Source organism: Vanellus vanellus, assembly GCF_965231255.1.
Source record: "Vanellus vanellus genome assembly, chromosome: 10".
In the NCBI taxonomy this organism is placed as follows: Eukaryota; Metazoa; Chordata; class Aves; order Charadriiformes; family Charadriidae; genus Vanellus; species Vanellus vanellus.
The window spans coordinates 9094818-9107032 of record NC_138915.1 but is presented as its reverse complement, the minus strand read 5'-3'; the positions used below and the strand labels follow the sequence as shown (position 1 = coordinate 9107032).

Genomic DNA, 12215 nt, shown 5'->3' with positions numbered 1-12215 from the left:
GCCTTGGAAAGCTCAAGGATGAGGGTGTAAGGTCTCTATAAGCCTCAGCGGTTCTGCGTATGGATGATAATTGGATTTGGGCACTCGCTAGACCAGCTGAAAAGGTGTATCCACAGGGAGACATCCAGGCAGGACTTTGGCTAAAATCCTGGGTGAAATTCTGCACGATTCCCAGTGGATCTGTCAGCAGGAGGTTGGCACTCCTTAGTGTCTCGTCAGTCGTTTTGTTTTGATCTCTTCCGGCAAAGGCAACCTGCGACCATATGTTGTTATAGCCATAAGCGCTTCCACAGGGCAGTATCTGGTGAACCCCGCTGCCTGTCAGCACCTCAGCCCAGGGTGGAGGCTTCTTTTCACTATCTATTCCTTAAAGAGGGCAACTGTTTCTTCTGGCTATCATAAAAGAAGAGTGGCAGTTACGCCCAGCCCATAACAGCATACGGTGGTTTCTGACTCTTACCACTCCAGCCTTAAAATAACAGCTTTTTTTTTCCGAGCCAACCAACAATTGTGGTGAGCCACTAATACCAGTTTAACCATTTGGCAGCTGCCCCGTAGGAAATAGCTCTTCCAAGAGAGCCAAAGGAGCCCTTGCCCCCTCGGCCCCAGAGCCACGCAGGGTCGGTTTCAGTCAGAAGGGGATGTTTACAGATTTCCTTGTATACTACCAGCCTCTATAATAGCAACTGAATCCTAGAAAGTTAGTGATAAACAAATTGAGGAAGTAGGTTAGAAATAGTATTTCGAGTTAATTATTTTGGAGTTGTATTTGACGAATGAGTGGGTGAAACTCTGATCCCCCCCAACAAACACGTCGTTTCTTGCTCTGTAGTTCCTCTTCCATCCATCGTGCGTTGGGACTGTCAGCGGAGTTTATTTTGGGCTCGGTTCCCTCCCTGTTATGTACAGTAGTAACCAGCCCTGCAAACAGTGCCATTGAAATTGGAATCGGGCCCTTATGGCTTTAGGGCAGAAATCAGCAATAAAGGGCTATTGTAGGCCGGGGGTTCCCACCCTCTCCCCCGGGATGCTGCCGTCGCTGTCCCTTGTCCCTTTCCACGGCTCCCCAAGGAAGCGGCTCCCCTCGTCCCCCTGCTCTCGCCGCGGATCTCATCTTCAACAGGGAACCCTGGGTGGGGGTGTGTGTGTGTGTGCGGAGCCGCCCGTCGCCCCTTTGCCCCCGGACCCCGCGTTGCCCATCGCCGCGGCTCTCCGCGGGGCGGGGGGAGGCCGAGCACCGCACGCCGCGCACGGACCCGATCCGTTCCGCGGGGAACGGGGCAACCGACTCCCCTGGGCAGCCGCAACCACGTGGCGAGGACAGTTTTCGGCCACCGGTCCGGGGGCTGCGCGGGGCGCGCAGCGCCGGGGCGGGGAGGAGCGGGGGGTGTGTGTGGGGGGGTGAAAGTTGGCGCGCGCCGCCGCGCTCCCCTTTCCCCGGCGGGCGCTGGTTTTGAATGAATGACCTCACCCGCGCCGGCCAACCGCCGCGCGGCCTAGCTTAATATTCATGAGGCGGCGCGCCAATGAGCGGGCGAGGAGGTTGTTTTAAACGGCAGAGCCCCGCAGCCAATCAGGCCGCTCTCGTAGGCAGCCAACGCGAGGCTGAGCCGCGCCGCGCCGAGCCCCGCGTCGTGCCCTGCGCTCCAGCTCCTGTCCACACTACCGCGAACAATACAGGTACGTGCAGCCCCGCCGCAACTTTTCGGGGGGCGGCTGCCCCCTACCCGCCCCGCCGCCGCCCCGCCCTGCCCCCGCGCCTTCGCCCCCTCTGCTCTGCCTGCCCCGGGCTTTTTTTTTTTTTTTAATTATCGTTATTCTTTTTTTTTTCTTCTAGTTTTTTTTTTTAATTAAAAAAAAATTTTAAAAATCACCCAAAACTTTCTTCCCCGCTCGCAAGGGGATCGGCGGTGGCGGGGCAGATGCTGCGCGCAGCTGGAGGGGCGGCGGGCGAGGCGCAGCGTTTGCCCCCCGTCCTCCTCCCCTGCCCCACCGGGACCCCACCATAGCCCCCCCCACCCCCGGGGTGGAGGGGCTACCTGTCCCCGGTGCAGCCCGGTTTCTCCGCGCCGGGCTCCCGTACCGCCGAGAGTAATATGGCTGGTGCAGCAACTACACCGGGACTAACTCCTCTTCTCCCCCGCATGGGCAGGGATTTTTTCTCTGCCGCCTCCTAATGTCGCACGGCAAAACGCGCGGCGCCCTCGGCTTTTTATTTGCCCCCTTCCCCTCCCCGGGTGGGCTCGGTGGGGCTGGCGGCGGTGGGAAAGTTGTTGGCCGTGCGCAGTGCCGTGCCCGCTGTTTATTCTGCATTAATATGGCTGTCGCTTTAGCATCTGACAGGGATAAACCCTGCGCGCTGCGCCCGTCTGTCCCGGCGAAGCAGTTTTTTTCTCGCCGCCGCCGCCTCCAAACTCCCCCGATCCCTTCGCCTCTGCCTCCGCCGCTCTTCCCCTACCCGGGAAGGTGTCTCCGGCGGGGCTGCGCCCGCCGCGGGGCCCCGCATCGCCTCTTCCCCGCGCCGCGCCGCCCGTGCTGTGGGCATTAATATGGCTGGCGCTGGAGAGCCCCGGCGAAGGGAAGAAAGACGTGTAAGCGGCACAGGGATGGGGAGGGGGGTCGCGGCGGGGGAAATCTCCTTCCCGGCGCCCCGCAGGGGGCTCAAACCTTTCGCTTTCGCCCCGGCTCCTCTCTCCCCACCGCCCCGCGCCCTCGGACGGGCTGCGGGGGGCCGCCCCGGGGCTCTCCGCACTCTTTTTTTTCTGGCGGCGCGGAGGAGCGTAGCGGCGGCGATAATGGCTGCACGGGAGCCTTTGTTAGAGAGCGCTGCGCTAGGCAGGGGCCGGGAGGGGGGGGGGGGGGGGGGAAGAGCGCCTCCCGCCCGCGCCCCGGCCCCGCCGCCCCCGCCGCCCGACGGGGGGCCGAGCGGGGAGCCCCTTCTCGGCGGGGGCGGCGTTTTGGCGGGGCCGGGGGCGGCGGGCGCGGGGGGCCGAGCGCGGCGGCGAAGGGAAGGTGGTGGTGGTTGGTGGTGGGGGGGGTAAGCGCGGCTTTGTTCGGCGGCGCGGCGGCGGCGCCGGGAGAAGCCATCTTAGCGAGCGGGGCCGGCCCTGGGCGCGGAGCGGCCGCCGCCGCCGCTCCCCGCTGCCGCTCGCACCGGCCGCCCCGGGGCCCGGCCGGCGCCCCCCCGGCCGCCGCCCGGCCCCCCGGCGCCCCCCGCCCGCCGCCCCGCCGCATTTCAGGGGCACTTTCTTTCATCAGGAGGCATTTCACAAAATGGAAGATGAATTATTGGCGTCTGGCGGAGCCGCCGCTGCCCCCTCCGCCCCGCCGGCCCCGGCCCCGCCGCAGGTGCCCGCTACCCCGCGCCGCGCAGCCCGGCGGCCGCGGTGACCTTGGCGGCGGCGGCGGCGGAGGGGGGGGGGGGGAAGGGGGAGGAGAAGATGGCGGGAGCGGAGCGGAGGGCAGGCTGGCCGCGGCGGGCCGCTCGCCCCCAACTTCGGGAGCAGGCGCCGGCCCCGGCCCCGCTCCGCCGCCCGGCCTGGCCGCCGTCTGTCGTCCCCCGCCCCGGGCCCGGGCCCGGCCCGTTCCGACGGGCTCCGCCGCCGCGGGGGCCGGGCGGCTTCGTGCCACTGCTGCCGCGCTCGGGGGGCGAACGGGCGCGATTAAATATTAACGTCGCGCCAATAAAAATTAAATTTTCAAGCGCTTGAGAAGCCGTAAATAGGAAATATTGCTGCGGGATATTTTTTTTTCTTTCTTTTTTTTTTTTTTTTGTTTGGAGAGGAAAAAAAACAACCAAACAATACAGAAGAGGGAGAGAGAAATACATCCCAAAAGTTAGCATCGTCCTCTCGGTGACTTGCTAATCACATCTCTGCACTGACCACTATGCCTCTGAACATGTGTCACTTGGTGGAGCAAGAGCAAGCGCTGCTCACCTCGCAGAGCTCCACCGGTCCTATTGTGTTTAAAAGTAGCCTTTATTTACACACCTTCCCATACGTACGAGGTTATTGCACTTTTACGGGGCGGGGGAATAATCTGTCCTGCTTTTCTACCTGGACGACAGCTGCTAACACACAAACTCCGGCTCCTGAAGGGCTAAGTCACAGCCTGGCACTGTGTGTGCCGCTCGAGCCCCAGTGCGGTAGCCAACTAAAACAAATATTTTATATTAGTTCGTATATAACTCTTAATGGGCAGGAGTATGCGTATTTAATAGCCTGTCTCCAGTCTTTGGACATGATGTAAACATTTGTCGATGTAAAACTTAAATCCAGCCACCAGTTTCACTTGGCTCAAGTCTGCAACCCCAGTGTCAAGGAAGAATAATTTAGGTCTCGTTATTGGGGGTGGTAACAGGCATTGGGGGGAGGGAAGGAATGTGTTACTGATGGGACATCACTTCAGGGGATGGTAGGGGGTGTGTGTATATATGGGTGTATATAAATATATGCATACACGTATATGTATACACATCCATCCCTATATGCATTCTCTTGTTTTTTTCCCCTCTTCCCTGCAGAGTCAAGATGGCTAAAGGTGATCCGAAGAAGCCCAAGGGCAAGATGTCTGCCTATGCCTTCTTTGTGCAGACGTGCCGTGAGGAACATAAGAAAAAGAACCCAGAGGTTCCAGTCAACTTTGCAGAGTTTTCCAAGAAGTGCTCGGAGAGGTGGAAGGTACCTTAATTTGTGACTTCCTGATGGGATAACTTCTTACAGTATCAGCTAGGATGATGTGCATGTGTCCAAACATGAAGGGAGCTGGTGCTGTTTTGGTCTGTGTGCCATTCTTGGCCAGGCGTCCTGGCCATTGATCGGGTGCTGCTGATCCTGTAATGATCCTGACGGCTTCAGCCCGGTCTACCTGCCCGTTTCGGTGCCTCCACTACAGCCTGGCATTTTTTCCTGTTCCCGAGCAGTGCCCTTCAGCGGCCACCTCCCTCCAGGCCTGTGTCCTCGAGGAGGACTCCGGCTGTGCTTGTCCCATTCCCGTTGCTTCCCTCTGGCTGAGTATGGCAGCGGTGGCTGAGGTCCCCGGTACAGGACCTTCGTCCCCAAGGTGGTCCAGTTAGAAAACAAACAAATTCTGGAACTCCCCTATCGAGTCAGTATGTGTTGCCTTGTTTACTTAAAGTTTGCCAGCTATTGAACAGTTGAGTAATCACAGGTTTGGTGTCTTGTTTTTTGGTTTTTTAGACCATGTCAAGCAAGGAGAAGGCTAAATTTGATGAAATGGCAAAAGCTGATAAGGTACGATATGATAGAGAAATGAAGGACTATGGACCAGCTAAGGGTGGCAAGAAGAAGAAGGACCCCAATGCCCCGAAACGACCACCGTAAGTGACTTGGAGGCATTCAAACGTACCACTATTTTGGTTCGTTTTCACGCCCTGTAACACAGGTGATAGGGTTCCGTAAAGGAAGTAGGTGGGGTGTACTGTTGGTACAGCAATATTGGTAATATTCGTAGTGTACTGATACTGTCTCGTAAATCTTCTAGGCAGCTTGTAATCTTGAGCATGTAGAGCACTAACAGGAATTGTCAGTGCTTGGTACCCTTAAACTCATGGTGATGAAAGGCACGGAAGTGACCCGGGTCACAGTGAGACTTGTGTATCTAAGATGAAATTGGGGGGGGGGGGGGGGGAGGGAATAGACGACACTTGATTAAAAACAGCATTGGGTGAAGGCTGCAAGCGTGGGTCTCAGTAAAATCAAAATATGTTCAAAATATGTTTGGTTTTGTGGGTCGGTTTGGTTGGTTGTGTGTTTTGTTGGTTTTTGTTTTAAGTAAGGAAAAAAAAAAAGTGTTTCCTGTTGAGGGCATGTGTGGATGTTGTGGGTGAGGGATGGAGGAAGGGGATGATGCTCCCCGGGCGTGCTGCTGCGGTGCTGACTGTCCTCTGGTGCTTCTCCCCAAGGTCTGGCTTCTTCCTCTTCTGTTCAGAGTTCCGCCCCAAGATCAAGTCCACAAACCCTGGCATATCCATCGGGGATGTAGCAAAGAAACTGGGCGAGATGTGGAACAACCTCAGTGATGGTGAAAAGCAGCCTTATAATAATAAGGCAGCTAAACTGAAGGAGAAGTACGAGAAGGTAAGGCTACTTTTCACTTGTGCCTCTTCTGTGCCGGCTCCTGTGTCGATGCGTTTCTGTAGCGTAGACCCAGCTAAGGTGGCCCCAGCGTAGTGAGCACCTCCAGCTTACAGACCTGTTCGCCTTGCGCCGCGCGCAGCGTGGCCGAACGTTGCGTACGTTGGGACGGAGTAGGTTAGGGAGGCGCGGGCGGATTCCAGCGAGGAGGGAGAGCTTTTCCCCCAGCGATGCGCAGCAGCGGCCGCTCGTGTTGCTGCGGCAGAGGGTTTGCTGTGCTGCCGAAGGAGCTTTGTCCCGCCAGCAGGAAACTCTTCTTAAGAGAGGCTGGGTTCTCTCCTCCTCCTCAGAGAAATAACCGCCAACGCAGGGTTCAAGGTCTCCGTCATCCGGAGGCGGCCGAGTACGCTTCGGTGTCTGCATACCTGTGGGCTGTGCTGCTGGCTGTCCCCTTCGGGGGTGCGGCTGGGGAAGGCCAGTCCCTCTCCGCTCCCGCCCGCTGCTGTACAAATGCTGTGTGTGTTTGCTGCTTAGAGCAAATTAAGACATCCCCTTGACTTTGCAGGATGTTGCAGACTACAAGTCTAAAGGAAAGTTTGATGGCGCAAAGGGAGCAGCAACCAAAGCTGCTCGGAAAAAGGTAGAGGAAGAAGACGAAGAGGAGGAGGAGGATGAAGAAGAGGAGGATGAAGATGATGATGATGAATAAAACTGTACAATACTTGTCTCCATGTGAATACCATAGAGTAGGGGAAACACCATAAATGAAGCACCTCTTATTTGAGATGGTGTCTCTTGCCCTTATTAGGCTTAATTAAAAAAAAAATTTGGATTCCGATCGCGTTGTAGTTTCTAAAAGTGCTCTAGAAATTGTAACTGGTTTACATGAAGTGGCCATGGGTGTAGTGAGCACCCTGAAACTGTATCAAAGTTGTACATATTTCCAAACATTTTTAAAATGAAAAGGCGCTCTAGTGTTCTCCTAACTCTGTGCACTTTGCTGTTGGTGTAACAAAGCATTTAAAAATGTTTCAAGCATTTTTTTAATTTGTAAGGTGGTGTTACTATATGGTTATTGGCTAGAAAATCCTGGGTTATAAACTGTACATATCTATAGTTTGTAAAAACTAGACAGATTCTTGTGGTACATGCTTAGAGTTATGATGCCTTAGAGGAGCAGTGATTACTGGGAAAGGCTGTACGTTCCCCGGGGTGCCATGGCCCGAAGCATGCACTGTGAGGGTAGATCTATTTACACTACAGTGGGCGTCCATTTAGCTTAAAGTTGTCTTTCTGTATATAGTGAAATAGCATTCTGCTGCCATTCTTAGTTGTGGAAGGGGGTTCAGCTGGCATGAGAAGTGTATGGATTTTTTTAGTTAAGTGCGGTAGTTTTTAAACTGAAACTGTAGACATCTCTTCATCGTCAACCAAGTGAAGAGCCAGTGCAGCAACTGAAGTTCAAAAACACTCTGTACTTAAACGAATTTGCAACGTTCTGTTTTTTTTGTATGTTTAGAATGCTGAAATGTTTTTGAAGCAAAATAAACAGTATTACATTTTTAAAACTGTTCTTGACAACACTCTAAATTTCTGGTTTAAAAGGATCTTAACAACAGCAAGAGGTTCATTTCGAAGTCTGTGGCATCCCTCAGGGCTGGTGACTTAGGCAACATTCTGACTCAAGGATTAAAAAAAAAAAATAAAAAAATAAAAAAAAATAAATGGTGGCCAGCCAAAACTGGCTGAATTGAAAGAGATGGCTGCTCCAGCTAATATGCAATCGTAACTGTTTATGGCTGAGTGGCATAAGATGCTATGCAAGTTTGAACTTTATTACTTGAACTTGGGAGCCTAAATGAACATTCATGACGTAATTGTTTGTTTGTGTGTGTATATAGCAGCATTCAGAGATGCAGAGAAAGGTAGGTGGCTAGGAATGAGGCTGACACCATGAAATAAGTATAAAAGCATAGTTTGGATTTTTTTTTTTTTTTTCAGTTGTGTTGGGTAAATTTATAGCCCAAATGCATTGCTGTACATATTAAAATGTGCCTTTTTTGTCCTGTGTTACACCGTTTCAGACTTGTGGTTTTTTCTAGCACTTGCATTCCTGGCAGGAGCCAGGCGCCTGGGCTAACTCCCTGCTGAAGTAGGAGCGTGGCGCAGGTACTTGGTCCGTGTCCTCTCTCTAGCGACTCAAGTTCTAATACGAATTGGGTGCTGTGAGGTGGGTTGGGGGGAGCAACGCAGGTCTCTTGTCCCCTTGGGTGACCCGCTGGCTGCGTCGCAGTCGCCGGCTCGCCGTCGTTCCCAGTCCACGCTGGGGATGTTTTGCAGCCCTTGGAAGGGAGAGGTGATGCCAGGTCTCTAGCCGGTGACTCTAACCTCGTTTTTCCTTAGCGCGGAAACTGCACGAACTGGGAAAACTTAGCACCTCCCCGCTACCCTCGAATTCCTTCCCCGCGCTGGCCGTAGTCAGCAGTTGGTGTTCGCTTGGCCGCGCGAGGAGACGGGGGTGTGAGGATACTTGCGTTAATAGCAGGTCAAAGCTGTGGGCTGCGGGGTGCAGCCGCCTCTAGAGAAGAGGGGAACTCGTTAGTGTCAACCATGGGTGCGGGCTGCTGCCACCCCTTCTTTGAGCCAAACTGCAGATTAATGAGGGCCAGGCTTACAGGCAGTAACTGCTTCTCATGTGGCTAAAACGGCTTCCTTGCCTAATTGGGTAGCACATCTGGCTTTCCGTGACTTCTCAACAACCAGAGCATCTTGGCAAAACAGTCTGATCCAGTGCTGAGGCGGACTAGAACCCGAAAGCAAAGCCGAGCTTGGGCTGAAGCAGGCTAATAAACTTGTATGAAATGTAGCAACATGTGGCAAGGTTTGGTTTTTTGGGTTTTTTTTTTTTTTTTTTTGAGGCTAAGTTACAGTGGGGTCACTTAAACATTTCTATAACCGCTTAATTAGGGCAATTCTTAGTGTTTTTAATGCACAAAAAAACAAGTGTGAATTGGCCCCTGTTTTATGGGACGTTGCGTTTTAAAAGCCTCAATAAAGCTGCATCTGGAAAAGAAATAGGTACCTTTGTATTCGCTACCCTTTCTGCCTGTCTTCTGGTGCGAGGGAGAAGACGACTGGAGCTTCCAGCACGTGGAAATTTGATGGGGAAGTGGTGGAGCAGAAGAGAAAAGCGATGGCATCGTTTCAGGAGCTGTAATACTGTTTCTATTGTCTAGTTGGCAAAATCTCCCCTTAGCCACATATGGGAATTAGTGTAGATCACCGCTGTGCAAATCGAGCTTGGCTTTGAATTAACTGCTAGTGAGCTGAGCCCCTATTGATAGTGTTAGCAAATACGAACTAGAGCTGACACCTCTTTGTCTTCGTTATATTGGAAATCTATCGAGTTGCAGGGCTTGATTAAGGTCTCGGACCTTACGGTGCACTACCTATTCCTGCTCTGCAAATTCCTAAAATACGGCGTGCCTCGGGGGTGCTATTCAATACAATGCTAGTGCAGGGCTCCGGGGACTCAAATTTGGATATTGCAGATGTAGTGATGGTGTTTCTTCCCCCAGTATTCTGCCATTGATAAATACCATAGTGTGAATTTATATAAATAACACATGAACCCCCCTCCCCCCCACTGGTGTTGTGTGATGCCATCTCAAATATTGGGAACTGCTTAATTTCACCCAGGGTTTTGTGTTGGTTTTTTTATTTTTTTTATAGAACACCCTCCAAATGCTCTTTCTCTCTGCTTTGAAATGCTTGTGGTGTTGCAGAGCAGACGTTTCTGCTTTGGGCTGCGGCACAGCTAAAACTTGTAGGTTGACTTTAGTCCCAAGCCAAGCAGAGTAAATATGTCTCTTATTAACTCCATTATTATGTAGGGAAGGGTAATGATAAAATAGATTTGGGGAAAGGGAGGGATGAAGAGAGACTCTTCCTTGTGTGAATTGGACAGAGCTGACTGTGAGATGGCTTGCGTTCCCAAAATCCCCTCTGTGCCGGCTGAGGCGGGCTGTGAGGATGAGGGGCTCGGTGAAGAAGAAGAAGGGACAGTGCTGCTCTGGGGAGGTGGAGGATGGCTCGACTGGATGAGGCGGTCCCTCCGGCTGCCTAAAACAGTGGCAGAGGTGTGAGAGCTTTGGTGCAAGGGAAAACATCCGCTGGTGCTGATGCGGGGCGGATGCTGGGCACGGGGCAGAGCTGGGCAGAGGCAGGCAGGGCGCTGCCGGGGGCACTCGCCCACCTCCCGCGGGTCCTTTCCCACGGGTGGTACCGTTTGGTTCGCGCTGGGGACTGTACGGAGTCTTGAGAACGGAGTGGCTACCAAAATGCACCGTGTCCCTCGGAAATCGAAGCCACTGGGAAGGCGATGGGATGAACAGGGCTGCCCAGCTGCTCTGTGCAGGTCAGAGCCTGCCGCTGCCGAAAACGAGCCCGGCAATCTATTAGCGCAGCCCGGGGAGGCAGAGCAGCGCTGCCCCCCCTGCTGCTCTGTAGCCTGTACGTTTCTAAATTCAGTTGAAATGGGGTAAATATTTGGTGTGAGCCGAAGGTGAGCCCTTAGACGCGCGGGGGGGAGGGACTGCGCGGGGAAAGCCCCACTGCTGGTGGGGGGTTCGCTCCCCGCGAGCAGTCGCACCGAAACCCGGGCTGCCGGCTGGTTTCCTACCGCTCCTGTCGGCATCCTAATGCATCTGTGGGGAAGCAGCGCATTCATTTTTCTGTAATAAAATTAATTAAAAATCCTAGTCCAAATGCGTATTGAATCAATTAGCAGCGAACGGCTGCAGCTCTAACGGAGGTCCATAGGAAGGTGAGAGTCTGCTTTGGGGATCGTACCGGGGCCACAGGCAGAGTCGAAACACCTCTCTCTTCTGCTCCCTTTGAACGGCTGATTTTTCTGTGGTTTTATTCACCCCTAATAAACCCTGCAGGAACCGCAGCGAGGTGCGAGGGCTTCTCTTGGCCCTGGCTCAGGCGGTGGCAGGTGAATGGCTTTTCGCTTCCAGCCTCCTGCACGGTTCTGGCAGCCGCCTCGAGTTTATGTTTTCCCTTTGCTCACTCAGGCTGTCGCTCCGCGGGCAGAGAAACGTCCCCTAAATATGCTCTCTTCCGCTGAGGGTTTTGGGAAGCATGGCTTGGACGGGACCTCCCCGCTGGCTTTGCTGGGGCGAGAGCGGGACGCTGCGTTTACGGCCGCGCTGCCGTTCGCTTTCTGACAAGCCCCACTCTCCCCTCCGTGGGCGCGAGCCTGAGCTCGCTGTCCCCTTAGAGATAACGGGAGGAACTGTCACAAGTGACATCTTTCTTTCTTTCTTTCTTTCTTTCTGCCAGGGCTACACCAGATTTTAATGCAATAGACTGAATTGCAAATTGCAGCTGCGCTGCGAAACACAGAGCGCTGGAGACCCCCTTACCCATCGGTTGCTCTCTAAATGTGTTTCAGCTGGCGGCGGAGGAGGGACCGCATAACCAGCGTGCCCGGCGGAGGTGTCGTGCCCTACCAAGTGGCTTCATCCCTTCTCGGCAGGCTGGGCTCCGGTGGGAGCGCGGTGTGTGCCTGCGCCTGCTCGGGCAGGATTTGGCAACCTGTGTTCAAAGCGCTCCGCAAACATCTCATCCTTCTGATAGGTCTGATATGTACGTGCTAAAGCACGAAGGGGATGAGGGGTACTTCCTTGCCTGTGCTAATGACCTTGATTAGAGTTGTCTGCTGCTAAGAGCTTTTCCCTGAGTGCCCTCCCACACCTGCATCCCTAAATTTGGCAGGAGGAAGCAGCCACAGCCCTGCTAGAGCTGATGGCTACATCTCCTGCGTGGTGAGTGCCTCCTTCTCTTGTTCCTGGATGTGGCGTGGTCTCACAGAAACACCTACAAAGTAGCTAAATCTGGGTTAGTCTTTCTGTTAAGCCGTAGCAGAGAGAACGAGTGACCTCCCCGGGACTGGGGAGCCTGTGTGGGGCGGCAATCCCAGTGCTGGGGGTGGTGTGAGACCTTTAGAGCCTGGCAGGCGTGAAAGCGAGTCCTTGTCTTGTTGATGTCGAGAGGTGGAACCGCGTTAAGCTGTGGTAAGGGGATGCCTGTCCTGTAACTGTGGCCCCTGAC

The 12215-nt window shown here is 54.1% G+C and overlaps 1 protein-coding gene across 1 annotated transcript; it reads left to right on the top strand.

Annotated features, from left to right (window-relative positions):
• The first annotated feature begins 1621 nt into the window (after positions 1-1621).
• Positions 1622-8171, top strand: HMGB3 (high mobility group box 3). Its single transcript, XM_082488493.1, has 5 exons — positions 1622-1680; positions 4526-4682; positions 5202-5341; positions 5927-6101; positions 6664-8171. Exons 2-5 carry the CDS (start codon positions 4533-4535, stop codon positions 6805-6807), a joined length of 609 nt encoding a protein of 202 aa, XP_082344619.1. The 5' UTR covers positions 1622-1680; positions 4526-4532; the 3' UTR covers positions 6808-8171.
• Positions 8172-12215: the final 4044 nt, after the last annotated feature.